The sequence below is a fragment of the Chiroxiphia lanceolata genome, chromosome 4, assembly GCF_009829145.1.
Source record: "Chiroxiphia lanceolata isolate bChiLan1 chromosome 4, bChiLan1.pri, whole genome shotgun sequence".
Taxonomy (NCBI): Eukaryota; Metazoa; Chordata; class Aves; order Passeriformes; family Pipridae; genus Chiroxiphia; species Chiroxiphia lanceolata.
In genome coordinates this window covers 29,641,654-29,656,303 of record NC_045640.1, presented here as the reverse complement: position 1 = coordinate 29,656,303, position 14,650 = coordinate 29,641,654, and the positions used below count along the sequence as shown (strand labels likewise).

At 39.3% G+C, this 14,650-nt stretch overlaps 1 protein-coding gene across 5 annotated transcripts in view; it reads left to right on the top strand.

Moving 5' to 3' along the window:
- The window catches only part of DLC1 (DLC1 Rho GTPase activating protein), a 260,438-nt gene that overhangs the window by 207,705 nt on the left and 38,083 nt on the right, over nt 1-14,650 (top strand). The window contains exon 1 of one of the 5 annotated variants that reach the window (XM_032685725.1): nt 13,829-13,935. The exons of the other annotated variants lie outside the window; for them this stretch is intronic. Coding sequence (XP_032541616.1) covers nt 13,923-13,935 — 13 coding nt within the window. The 5' untranslated portion in view covers nt 13,829-13,922. Of the gene's footprint in view, nt 1-13,828; nt 13,936-14,650 lie in introns of those variants that run through there. 5 annotated transcript variants of the gene reach the window in all.

Below are 14,650 nucleotides of genomic sequence, written 5' to 3'. Positions count from 1 at the left end.
AGAAATTGAAAATTATTGGGTGAAAAACAGCTATTTCTAAGAAGATGAAATTTTCATACCCAACTGTGAAGTAAACACCTTCCAGCCAAGGCAAAGATTGATCACGGGTGGAGCACATGCAAGACTTAGGAAGTGGAGCATGTTCCTCTGATATGGATGGCCTCTGGCAGTCCCGTGCTTGTTGTTAGGAAGGTTATGGTAGTCCACATACATTTTTTACACATTTTCCTGCTGGTTTGGTTAGGCCAAAAAAGTTATAATCATAACTTGTCACTTGCCTGACTTGCATTTTAGATATTTTCATACTGGCTATATTTAGAAGTGTTGACAGGTGACAAATTTGCACAACTTAGAGATGGAGAGGGCCTACCACATTGTTATTTCCATTCTACCAACAATGCAGGACCATCTCTCTCGCTCATTTCCCAGCAACTTACCAGGTATCTTGTCAAAAAACTGTTCATTCCTCTTTCTTTGTGAGTTTATTCCACACTTGAGCGACTATCATTGTCAGGAAGTCAAAGTGAACGCAAATTGAACCTAAGAAAACCTCTTCTTATGGATCAAAATAGTTCTTTTGTTTTGTTTTTCTTGAATATCCAAGTGCCTCTGACTTGCTGATATCTTCCACAAGCAGGAGTTCCAAATTTACTTCTGAGAAGACTTTTCCTGGCCCACCAAAAGCAGGAGATACAGGAAATTGTATAAGAAATGTCCACGTAGCTCTCACCATGTTTTCCAGGCTGGAAAATGAGAAGAAATTTTCAGAAATTTGAAATTCAGTTGTTTTTCTGAAGAGATTTTTCTCAGTCTCATGTGTGAAAACGATACTCTAAGTAGTTTTGTCTGTGAGTTTTGCAGTTAAATATCACAAAGGGGCACTTTGACATTTTTATGGTGTGTTTTAATTAACCAAAGCAAAATCGGCTCTTCTGAGTGATTCATTTATCCTATCAACCTTTCTATTTTTGTAAGATTAAATCAGGAAGTTCGCATTAAGCTTCCTTTCCTGGAATTCCAGTTGAACATTATTACCCTTTGTTTAGACTGTATCACTTATTCAGCTGATAAGAGCAGACTATTCCACTGGAGAAACAGAGATTCAGCAATTTATATCCCTTAAGGAGCATTCTTTATTTTCCAGTAAATTACTATACTGCTACATGCTTCAGGAAACTACTGAAAATTATTGCATTTTTTAAATCTGCAGACATGAAACTGTATACTATTGCAATTATGTGTCTCAGCAAAGCACATACAAAATATTTGTTGTCCTTGACAGTAGGAGGCATGTTATAGCTTTGCATCATTCAGTTCTCAATGCAATCCCACAGCTTCATCATGATCTTCCGGACACTGAAAAAGAACCTGGGTGAAAGACTAGATACTGATTCTAAGGGAATGAAAATTCGGAGTAAGGCACACATTTTAAATTCTGAAGTAATTTGTCATGTTTCATACTTTGAAGTTGTCATTTGAAATCTTAACATTGAGGTTCATTCCTAAGGGAGGCATCTTAAAATGCCAGAAATACAACTTCAAGCAAGAAACCTAAGCAAGACTTGTAGTTCAGATTGCTACACTGATCTTTAACATCTGTGAATTAGCTGTGGTGTGAAAATATACTCTTTAATTCTGGACTGTTTTCTGAAACTATGCTGACTGCATTCTTTGATTATTACATTTCTTTTACTCTGTAGTATCCTGGATTCTGGTATATAAGTGAAAACTGCCTAGATTTACAATATATTTAACTTCTCAAATTATCACAATTAATTTACTTTCTTGTGGAGATTTTTTTGTTGGTCTTGTTTGTTTGTTTGTGTTGGTTTGGTTTTGGGTTTGGGTCGTTGGGGATTTTTTGCCTAGGACAAAGTCTAGCTTTGCAAACAACATAAAACACATTTGTTCTTAGACTAACAAGTTAATTTCTTGTTATGTTTGCACCAGAAGCAGGTAACACTGCAGTTACACTTCTAACATAATCTAGCTAAACCCCAAATTCTTATTTCCCAGGATTTCCTTTGGTGCCTGGATTTGTCTTTCAGCATGAATTAGAGTAAAAAAACTTGCTTCTCTCTGCAGCCACAGGTATCTGACATCATATTTACCAATACTCATAAGTGGGGACATTAATCTGTAGCCTTATGTAGAGTGCAGAGTTTCCAAACCATCAAAAGTATATGGGAGCACAGTGTAATAAGCATTCCTGAATTGATAGAAATTATATATATATATAATTATATACACATTTCTACAATAGACACAGACAGAAAATATATCTTTATATCTTTCTATGTGTTTTATATTTTCATATTTGTATAATATGAAGTAAAACTAAATCTGCAGAAAAAATAATTTTTATCTTCCCCAAATCTATCAATATCTAGTTCCCTTGCATATTAGGTAAAATCTCCATAAGTAAAAGAAAATAATAAAAACTTAATAAATGTGGTTATTTGCAGAGGTCAAATAACTCATATTCATATTAAATCAGAGGGGGCTAAGCCTAAAAGGGTTCATAAAATAACTTAGTGTCTAACCCTAATTATTGCAAACAAAGATCAAAAGAAAAGCTTATCAAAAGTGGAGACAGTTTATTTCCATCTTGGAACAAAGGACAAAAGACACAGTGTCTTGTCCTTCCTTTGAGGTTTCTCTGTCAGCTCCTTTCCACTCCCTTTCCTGATAGGCTGCAATGTCTTGATGGCTGATCTGTTGACTAAAACACAATAATCAATTCTGGAGAACATGTCAGGTACTTATTTTTATAACAGGAACAATGGAAATAGCATCACATTGTTAAGAGAGGTAAAAGTGATTAAAAATACCCTCTTGAGTTTTCCTTTCTAGTTCCTATCATCACAATGCACTGGAATTGATCCAGAACAAACTATGACTGTAGATACACATATTTTTACAGGAATCAGAGAACTTTGATTCATCTTTAGCCTGTGAAGGAATGCTTGTCTTTTAAAACTTCTTCTGTATGAACCAAGAAGAACTAATTATCCTTTTTATATATACATTTATTTTTTCAGATTACGATTTCAAATCTAAAGCAAAGTAGAGGTGTTTGTTTCTAAATCAGTCTTAGAGAGCATATTTGTTTCCCTACAGTATATGCATACACAGTCAATGTCAAACTACTACAAAGAAATCTAAGAGTCTTCTATTTGCTAACACCACAAATTGCAGAGCCACCTTCTCTGACGTCTCATAAAGTTTACATAGTTCTCAAAATAATACTTAGTAATTAGGTATAGAATGAAAAGGACATCATGCTCATAGGTAACATTTTTAAAAGATATATTAAACTTGTGCATAAAAAAGTTGCAGAATATTTGCCCGGCTTAAAAACAGTAGCATAAAGTTCTCCAGAATTTTAAAACAGCACAGAAAATTTTGTTCCCTACCCAACAGAGAAATGTTATTGAGCACACTAGTGCAAATATTCCCAATATCTTTTTATTTCCTTATTAAAAAAACAATCCCTGTGTTGATTTTGAGTATATCATATCCTGAATAAGCTTGCTGATATAAAGATGGCTAAGACAAAGATCATTCAAATAGGTGAAACCTATTTCAGTCTTACAAAGATCAGATAAGCAGTGCTTGATGCACTCTGTTGAGACAAACCACTCATTCAGTGCCAAGTATTATTGGAAATTCATTTTCTCAGCTGACACATGGACTTTTCATGCAGACAGACCATTATGAAAAGCCTTGCTGTTCTGATAATCTGTACTTTGATTTCTGGCATTATCAGCCAGATCAGAAATAGTGGATACAAGTGGCCAGAGGATAAAGCATCAGCTTTTCGTTCTTGAGAAGATATACTTAACAGAATGACTGTAAGAGTTTCAGATGAAGAGTGGTTGAGAAGACAGAAATGGTGTGTGAAAGAGCCCGGAAATCTATCACCTAAAAACTAAGCATATGATCCTGCAAGCATTTATGCACTCCAGTTTCAATATACCCTTCAAACCAAATAGAATTGCATACATTAATTTGTACAAATGAAGTTTTAAATTCCTTTCCACCCTGAAACAAATAAAGTCCTTTCTAACCAAGGAAGGAGATTGTGTAAGCTGACAAATATTATTTCATGTCAAACAGAGAAACCCATTGTAACTGTCTGAGCTTTCCATCATGCTATACACTATATTATAGAGTAGCTACAAAGTAGCTCTCAGATTGGTTTAGCTTATAGTCTGTGTGCTCTGAGAATTTCTGCCCTAACATAACTAATCACTATATAGAGCAATTCTAGCAGAGATTTGTCAGGATACTTGGAGACCATTCTCTTTCCTGTTTCATTTACTACGTTTGTTCATATCCGAGGGTTCCATGGAAGCATTAAATTAATTGTTAGATTTGCATTAGCTGTACTATTGCAGATACAGTTTTCTTGGTCACAATTCACTCAGTCTAGCAGTGATCTCATCTCTTAGTCTTCCTAGATTTTCATTTTGAATTTTAGATTCTCAGTTACTCCTAGAAATTAGACATCTTTTTCTTTTGATCTGTATGCTTTTCCCTTTTCTGTGGTCGGGGAACACTGTTCAATAGCTCCGGATCTAATGTTCTGCCTGCTCTTTATTTGCATTGGCCAAAGGAAGAGGAAATGAGGAAAAGAACTAAGGAGGGCACTTCTACCCCTTGCAATTGCTATTAGTAGCAGCTAGCTATGAAAGGGAAAAGAAGACGAAGAGAGAAAAGGAAGGAAGGAAATGGAAAAAGAGAGGTGAGAAACTGGCAGTAAGTGAAATAAATACCCAGCATAGGTGCTAGAGACATGAAGATGAGAAACTTTCATTCAAGGTACAAAGTTTTTCACAATGTGGCTGGGGGGGTAAAAGAGTGTTATCATAAGGCAGTGCAGGAAGCTATTTTGCCCTTTATAAACAGACAGAGCACCCAAGAATCCTAGATTAGCTAAAAGGTTGCCTTGGTGGGCAATAACTCACTATCTCAGAAGCAAATCTAAGGCTGAATTGTCCCTGTTCTCATTCTGTAGGCTAGCCAGGAAGTTTCCCTTGTGGCTCAAATCTCATCATGAAGTCAGCTAACTTTCTGAAATGCAACAGAAATAGTAAAGGAGATAAGCTACTGAACACTTCAGATACCTGTCTAACATAGACACGTACACCAGTTTTTGGGTTTGATTCATTTTTTTACATATTGGCAATCACAGAAAAGTCTTGTCTTTGATATAAAACCAGAACATTTCTAAAATATGTGTTTAAAACTAGCTACTTTCAAAAAATTCTATGATTTTGGGATATCTGGCTCATAATTTTTGACACATGAATTCTTGCACCCTAGGCCAAGTGAGACATGACTTTTATTTCCAAACATTTTCCAAATACTTCAGTTCGCTTCATCAGCTCAGAAATTCCATATTCTAACCTGTTAGAATCTAAGTTTTCAGGATTTTGGGGGGGAATTTTCTTAGTGCTGTCACTGATTTACATTAAGGAGCTGAGAGGTAGGCATGTGGTTTCTTAGATCTTAGGTAATTAAGTTTGTAAGGTCAATATGACATGCACGACAGATTCTAAAGACCTACTGGTAAATCAGATGTAAAGTTCTGCATATACACCTTTCAATTGTTGTTTATACTTCCTGACTAAAAATCAGATGCCAGGAGAAGTGTTAATCTTGAGGTTTAATAGACCTTCTCTATCTGGAAAAAATAAAGATTACATAGCAAAGAAAATTGAGATTATTTCTGTGCTCTACTGCTGCTTATGAGAAATACTATTCTACTGAGTGATGTAAAGGCTCTTGTTTCAAAGGAGGGAGAGTTCTGGTTTGAGCATGAAAGATTCAGGATGGCCTATCACTGTTAATCATTTGCCTCATTGATCCTAGCACAGATATGTCCCTGGCTGCCTTGAACTCTCTGAAGTTGTGATCAAACAAAAGAGGGTTAGCTGAATCAAACCTTTTTTTTCCCCAGTGTTACTATTCCCAAAACAGATCCCTCTCATTTTAAAGTACAAGACCAGAAATGATTGATACCCTTGTTGGCACCACATCCTGTAAATATTGTAGTTCATAAGTTTAACTGGGGTCTATGAAGAAATAATCAGGTTCCATGTCTAAGGCTCATTATTTTGTAACACCCACACATATTAATGAATCTTCAGTAAAACCACCAGAAACAAAATACCCAAAGAATCCAATGGCAAAAATATTTTAAAAACATCAAAGCTGTATCTGTCCCATATATGCAACTTTTTAGTTGCACATTACCAGTGCAGGTGGCCACTTGGTGGTGATGAAGAAAGGGGTTCTTCAGGATACATTTGCCACTATGCTAAAGGTGTTGTATGTGAATGTATGTGAATCATTCGCAATAGAATGATTTGCCTGAAATAAGATAAAATTTGCCTGTTTTTGGTTCCTTGTATCTAGCAGTTACACCAGTAGATATGTACCTCTTGCAAATTACTGTGCAACTACAGACTTTGAAAATTACCATCTACAACAGAAGAGAATCTGCTTCTTAATATGATTGATTTAAAATAATAAAAACAAAGTGAAGGGATTACTTTGTTGCTTTAGTGACAGAACTGCTGTAAAGTTTAATATAACAGCCAGGTAAACTCAGTTTGTCAGGTGTACTGGGCAAAGAGATTTAGGTTAAAGCATTCTCCAATCACTGCTACATGTCTTTGCATTTTGAAGTCTGATTAAAAAAGACATTTCAGAATATGAGAGGACTCTGGTTTTTTTATTATTATTTTTTCTTTAGAAAAAATAATGCTCTTTCATATATTCCCAGGAATAAGGAATAGTCGTTTTATTTAATTCAGAATTCAGGTATTTACATACTGCTCTAGGCTAAGGTTAGATATAAGAGATTTATTCCCTAAAGAACTAAGTCATTTAACGTGTCTCTTTGTAAAATTATATGAAGGCAAAAGTAAAACCTCAGAAACAAGCAGAGTAAAAAAGGTAGCCCTTCATAATGTGACAGTGTTGAAATACGAAAGCAAACTAACCACTTTCCATGTTTCTTTTTCTTGTGGTCATGTAACAGAATATGAGACTTTGTTTTTAAAACGTGCAAGCTCCTATTAACCTGTCAGTCACTTCTACATATTGTATCATGTTCACAAATAATATCATGCAATACTCTCACTCTGTAAAATACTGGGATAAAAAAAGAAATGTAGCAAGGAGAAGGAGGCAGCATTTTTCAGCTAAACTGGCCATCCAATTAGAATTCATAATCCTAAATTTTAGAGAGATGAATGAGCACCCCAACATTTCTGTTACTCCTCCTAATCCCCGTCAGGTCTTGAATCTGTTGACAAAGTCCAAACAGCCACTTCTTTCAGCCTGACCCCCTTCCCTTGCTATTGCTGGCTCTCATTCAAGTCAGGATCACATTTATCTCGGTAATATACACCTAATAAATCTTCTCCAACTCAGTTTGTTCTTGCTGGCAAGAAAGCTAGCTTCCCCCTCCACTTCTCTCCTCTTTCCTCAGACATCATTAAGGGTGTTGACACTCCAGCAAGTTACTTACGGTGCTCTTAAGTAACTGTCTGCATGTACCCATCTCCCAGTAAAAGGCAAGGTAATTGCTGCTGTAAATTGGTTTTCAGTTACAATAAGCAAGAGTAGGACAATGAAAGAAGCAGGCAAATTATCAATCTGCAAGTGGGTTTTTATTAGGCATAAGTAATAATAATAATAATATACAGCACTTTCCACAGTACATCTCAAACACTTTGCAAAAGAGGCATGTATTATTCTCCCTAATTTATCTAGGAAAAAATGAAATATGAGAATGTATAGACCAAGGCTGCCTGATACATTAAAGCAAGACTGGAGATAGGTATTCTGGGTCTCAGTCTAGTATGCTGTCAAGGACAGGACCAAGGATTATGAATCTATCCTGACTTTCACCGGGCCTCACTTTGCTCACTGGGCTTATTAACATGTGTTTTCCCTTTTCCCTCTCTCTGTAGTTTCTCATTACATTAACAATAGCTACCCGCCATGCTGTAGTATCAAGTGGGTACCTCCCTTGATGAATACTGATGTGAAATTAGCCATCACAATATGTGTTTCAGTTGCCATAGTATTGAGTCATGGGTCTAAAATGGTTTCCTGAGTCCTGGAGATTCCCCAAGGCTAAAACAGCAAGTCTCTCACATAATGGGTCAACTGGTCCAGGTGGATGCATGTGCTTATTTCCTCCAGAGGAAATAAGTTTAATGAATATAGAAGTCATTTAGCTAAAAAGTCTTGGATCTCACAAGATAGAAGATGGAAGGAAGAAAAAGTTTGTTCTTGAAAAGAAATTTTTCATTGTTCATAATTTTTTACTCACTATAATTAAAAATCCCCCCCCCCCAAAAAAAAAAAAAATCGAACCTTTCTTTCCTTCCCTTTTACTCCTTTTAACTCCAGCTGGGTGCTGCATGGCTGACACAATCAGTCCCAGGGCATCATGCTGAAAAGTAGCATCTCATGTGTATTATAACAACATAGCTGCTTCATAAACCAATTTTTTATCCACTGTTTTGGCATGTTTAAGGCATCAGTCTTTCAGTTTTCAACTACTTTAGTGGGCAACTTGCATCTTACATCTTGTTTTAATGAAGGTTATTGTTGTCACTCTGTGAAAGCTGACCTTTTTTCTTCATCAGACTGGAGGTCGTGCATGAACATAGAATAAGGTTTAAAAAAAATGCATCTTACAATTGCAATGTCTTGGAAACTGGTGGTTTTAAAGGTGGAGGGTAAAAATCTATTTGCTTTAAAAATGAAAAAGGAAGATCCGGTTGATTTAGTAATGATATAGCTGCTGTCAAAAGAACACAGAGTGAAAACAAATGCATTGTTCTAAAAAACAAAAAAAAAAAAAAAGAAAAAAAAAATTTCCCAAGCAACATGAAGTTGAGATATATATATCTCCATTATACACCATCATCAAGTTGCTTATCTTTCAATCATTCTGTAATATATATTTTGAGTAAAAGCACCCTTTGTGCTGTCTTCCTCTCACACTTCATTGCACACCGTGAATTGTAAGCACAGAGGATGAGAACCAGGGATGAGGACCCAGGCACTGATATTTCCTTTTCAGTGACCCGCAGAGAAAGGAGAGGGGCCAGAGATGACTCCTGGTGCCATAGGGCTTTGCTGCCACATGGCCACCAAGGCAATTGCTACCACTAAACCTAGTGATGGTGCCTTGGCAGAGACAAACCTTCATTACAGATTTTGCTAATGTAGTGTAACAGTCGGTCCCCTGTAACCTGTATATCCACTAGATCTTGCTGACACAACCACTTCTACCACACATGTGCAGAGATTTTAGTCCTGATAATTTCAGGTTCAGATTTTTTGTTGTGAAGCAGTGATAAACTATGGATGCTGTCTTTAGCAGTAATAGTACAGTTATTCTGAATTTTTTTAAATATAGAGAAGAAGGACTTCTATGTGTCACAAGCCATACACTTACTCTGGATCATTTCTGAGCCTTCATCACAGGTCAGAAATTCTAACCACCCTCCGCCAGCACTTATTCCAGATAAGGTTTAGTTTACCTACTTTCCCTACTTTCTTGAAAGTTAAATTCAGTTGGTTATTTTTCCAAAGGTGAACCATCTTTTTAAGGTAAAAATATAGCTTTTAATTGAAGGGAAGGCAGACACATTAACAGTAGAAAATTCTGCAGTCTTCAAAAAATAAACATTCACTCATGACAGTATCTAAACCACAACATGGGAAAGATACCCTACATCTTTACCAATTTCTATAAACCAATAGTATTTCATGTAAGCTAAGGAGTTTACCCTTGGTGTTTAAAATACTTATTTTCTCTTCTCCTATTTCAGTTGATCTGCATTTATATTTTAATGAATTGTATCTTTGTCAAGCAATTTAATCCATTTTTATTTCTTATTCTTTCATGCGTCCATAGAATAGAGCCTTCCTTAAATATAATGTGAACCTGACCATTTCCTTGCCAGCCTGAACTGTTGAACTCAGTGTTTGATGGCATTTAAAAGCAGGCAAAAGCTCACTTGCCTCTTGGTTTTAAATAGTCAGTTATATGGACTTCATAGAATAAGGCAAGGTTATTTTTTTTATTATAGTTTACTATTTAAAAAAAGGAAAAAAGTCCCAATTGATGTTGCCTAGGATCAGCTACAAGAGTCTATTATATATGACAAGCTGGTAATACTTCTGATAGTGTTTATTTCTAAAGGAATATCTCTAGAGCAGAGAGTCCATAAATTACAAGAATTAGAGCAGCACCTATGTTTGTACAATATAGTGACTTCACTATGTATTTTGTTAAAAACTATTTTGGGTACATGCTTTCTTTCATTTTGTGATTCTTGAGTAAGTGAAACAATGTCTTTCCTTCTTTGTAAGCAAGGCACTTACAGAGGTATCGCTTATCTCTGTGAAGTGATAGTGCAAACATCCTTTGTCAAGAGGCCAGAACAATTGCAGACTCCTTTAAATAATTACTTTCAGTAAAGTCGAGTGCTAGAAAATTAAAACTTAATTATTTCACTGACAATGGTTGGAACATAAAGGTCCTTTGGACTGTGGAAATAATACACACAAATATACCCTGCTCGACAATGAATCCAAGCCCAGAGCCAGAGGCCTGGAAACTCAGTCTAAAACGGCTCCACAGTCTATCATGCTGTTGCTAAAAGGATATTAATAACTAGCATTTAGAACTGCAATCATGCATCTGACAATCCTGTGTTTGTACCAGCAGGTCAGTTGACTAATTGTGAATTGGGACTTCTCTGTGTACTGCACTATTTAGAAGAAAAAGGCTGACAGGAGTACAGTTAACCATTAAGGCATTTGGGCCTGGGAGGGAAAGCAGAGGACAATCAAGTCCTTATTATTAGATGCCTTTCTGGGAATCACTCCCTTATGCAGTTACAACAGAAGGAGAATTCACCTTTTAAAGTGAATAATTGTGCCTGTCGGGCAATCCTTTAAAATTACTTTACCATCCAGTGAGAGCTCATTGATTGCATATAAGGATAACCACTCCACAGAAACAATCCTCTTAGGCAAGCTACCTCCAAAACCCTGTGTCTCAGCCAGGCAGCTGCTGGCTCTTTGAATAGCCAGAGAGATAAAGAAATAAAAATATTAAAGGCCAAAGCTCTACTGATTTCACAACACTCTTTAAAGCTGGATGAGTGATTATGGTGGTTGTAGCCTGTTAAACACCCATGCCTCAGGTGGAATGCTCCTCTGAGCACGTTTCACGGTGAATGTGAGACTGGTGCCTTGCTTCAGCTCCAAAAATACGCCTGCTTAAGCAGTCCTATAGAATTCCAAGTTAAAATGCAAGCCAGAGAGACTGTGTGTCTTTGAGGGTTGATAACAAACTAGAATCAAAGCCTTTCTCTTTTAGATTACCAGCAAGAATCTAATCCAGGTCAGTGATAATCTTGCAGCGTCTATTTAGCAGAGATCCCAACAGACAGACGACTGCTCCATCACAAAAGTCACTGTTTCTGACATAGCTGGGGGACTCCACAAAGACTGAAACAGGTTGGAGATTCCTCCTTTACTGTAGAAGCTAATTAGCTTTGCAAGCAGAATGGGAGAGCTGAACTGAACCACAAACATAGTGTTTCATTATCAGCATCATCATTCATTTGCTGTTTTACAAAGTCAAAGAGGGGAGAATGATAACCCTTGATTTAATTATCAAGAGCTTCCCATCTTCCGTGTCTGAGACACATTTGTCAAGTATTCCCTGATCTCATCACTCACCCCTCTCAGAATCCTCAAGTAAAACTGACTTCAAATTCTTGGTTTGCAATTATCATACAACTCTCTCAATTTGGATTTTACTTCACTGTTGTGCACGTCTCCTCTCATTTTTAGATTTTTTTTTCAGTTCCCTTTCACAATGCCAAGCCCTCCAAACCCTTCCCATATTTTCTGCAAAGTAAAAGTCCATTCTCTCCTCTCTTCAAAAGCTTCCTGCGGGTCCTATACAAAAATTTCCTATACAGAGATGCAGGCTTGGACCAGGAAGCAGCCTAGGCAGTCTGTGTTTACAAGAACAAACCCTGATTTTTACTGAGGTTATTAACTTGACACTTGATGGTCTTCTGGTTCCAGCATTATCATTGTGATAGAAATGCCTTTGTGCCAGTGTGTTTTGCTACATGTTCTGGGTAATTTTTTTTTTCCTTCCTTTTGAGGATGCTTATTGGAGAAACAACTTTTTTTTCTTTTTTTCTTTTCTGGAATTCAGACTCTGAAAATCACACACAATGTGCAACCAGCATATTTTATCTGATCATGTCTACTCTGTCACTAACTAGTCTACTAACTGCATGAAACTAAAAGCAATACAGACAGAAAGCCAATTAGACTGGGATTACTTTGGCTGTTCAACAGCTGGGGCGTAGCATATGTCTGTCTTCCCATGTTACAGTTAAGAATTAACATTTTGCGGGCCTGACCTATCTTGTAAACATATATCCTTGTACCTTACAAGAAACATTAAAAAATGCAGGTAAATGTGGCTATGCCAAAAAGAGCATGAGCCAGGTTAGATATGGAGAGGTAATTAAGTGGGTAACATATGTAAAGTCAAGCTTGAAGATACAGTGCAGTTCCATCCTCTTCTGGGCTATTAAAGTAAATTAATGACCTAGAGCTCTGTAGGGGCTTCCAGAAACAACACTATAATGGCCAACTGGCCACAGTTTGCAGCCTATAGAATGGGGAGATGTTTATTCTTCAGGAAATTGCCTGCTCAGACATCACATTATATATACTCTATATCTGTATTCACAGTGCACAAATGACAACTGAACCTTAGAATAACACCAGTGAGTATAAAATACAGTGTTGGCTTGGAAGAAAATGAACCAATCATGATCTTTGACAGGAACAGGACCCAGATATTTTCAAATTTTCACAATACTCTCTTCCATGTTGATAATTTGGCAGCTGCTCAAAAGTACCTGTTTTGTGCAATTTAAAAGTCCTGAACGTGAGTGTCAACCAATCAATAAGCATTCAAACAATCTTTGGAAAATGTACAGGGGAGTAAGTGGTGTAGGGAGCAACTACCAGGCATACAGCTATGAAGCCACTTTCCTTCACTATCTGCAAGACCTGCCTGCAGCTGTGCTGTGGTTCCCATAGCGAAAACGCTTGTTGTTTTCTGTCGAGGTCCAGACTGAGACTTTGATGGTGTCCAAGAATTTCTACCATTTCACAGCACTCTTCGACAGGCTGCCCGGAGAGGGAAGCACCGGCATCTTCTAGCCACCCCGCAGGGCTTGCTTCTGGCTGAAGGCTCAGCATCCTCGAGTCTTGTGCTGCTCAGGTCATCCCAAACCTCTCCAATTTTTAACACCAGGGAGCCACACTAGCACTCTTCTCTACGCTTCCTGGAAAAAGTATTGAGAACTTTGCTGAGTGCTTTCTATAAACATCACTGTTGGCTAAATAGCCACCGCAATAGCCGATAGGCAGTAAAAATCAAAGGAGCAAAAGGCAGAGAAGCCCTTAAGTCGTCTTTGACGGCATTACCTTTGGTTTGTGAAGTTTCCCTGAGCTCCCCAGACGTGCAACGGGGGAACGGGGCGCGCGCGTGTGTCACTTTTTCTTGTATTTACGGGTCGTGCCCAGACAGGAGCTTGCTGGGGCCGCATCCCTGCGCGCACGGGTCTCCCCCAGCTCGGCGTGGACGCGGAGCGGGCCGGGGGCGGGGCGGCCCCGGGGGCGGGGGCGCCTGAAGGGGCCGGGCGGCCGCTGCGCTCCGCAGCTCCGCGGAGGTGTAGTCGGGAGGCGCCGCCGCCGCACGGGCAGGCGGGGAGGCAGGGACCCAGCGAGCCAGTCCCGCAGGCAGCCCCGCGGACCCGCCGCGGCCGGCGAAGACCATGATCCTCACACGTAAGCTCGGGGATCCCCCGCCCTGCACATTTTGGGGGGGCGCCGGCTGCCCAGCGCGGGCTCGGGGCGCATCGCGGGCAGCGTTGCCGGGACGTGCTTCAGGGGCAGCGCGATGAGGATGTAAGGACGGGGGTCCCTCTTATGTTATCCCGCAGCACCCGGGAAGTCAGCGCTGGCAGGGGTGCGGCTGCCCCGTCCCGTCCCGCCCCGCGGTGCGGAGCGTCCGCAGCCGCGAGTGTTCGCCCCGCCGGCCTGTCCGTGTGTGCGGGGAGAGAAGCGGCGTCGGGGCGGAAGCAGCCCCAGGTGAGACGGGAGCGCTGCGGGAGCACGGGATCACTGCTGTGTGAGCACGGGATCACTGCTGTGTCGGGGAAGCGGCGGCCCGCTGCGGCTCTGCTCGGAAGCGCGGCCGAAAGGGTTAACACCGCAGGGGCTGGGGCGCGGGGCTGCCGCGGGCGCGGAGCGGCGCTCAGGTGCGGCTGCTCTCTGAAGGTCACCGTGGCGCATCTCTTTCTTTTTTGGTGCTTGTTTTTTTTTTTTTCCCGTTCCCCCCTTTTTTTTTTCCCCCATAATTTTTTTTCTCTCTCCTTTTTTTTTTTCTTTTTCCCTTTTCCCTAATTGGGAGCTCTTGCGAAACGGGAACCATCCTTTTGAAGTTCTTCGTAATTAGCCCGATGTCCTCCAGGAGCCCGGTTGGCTCCTCCGTGCAGCGGTG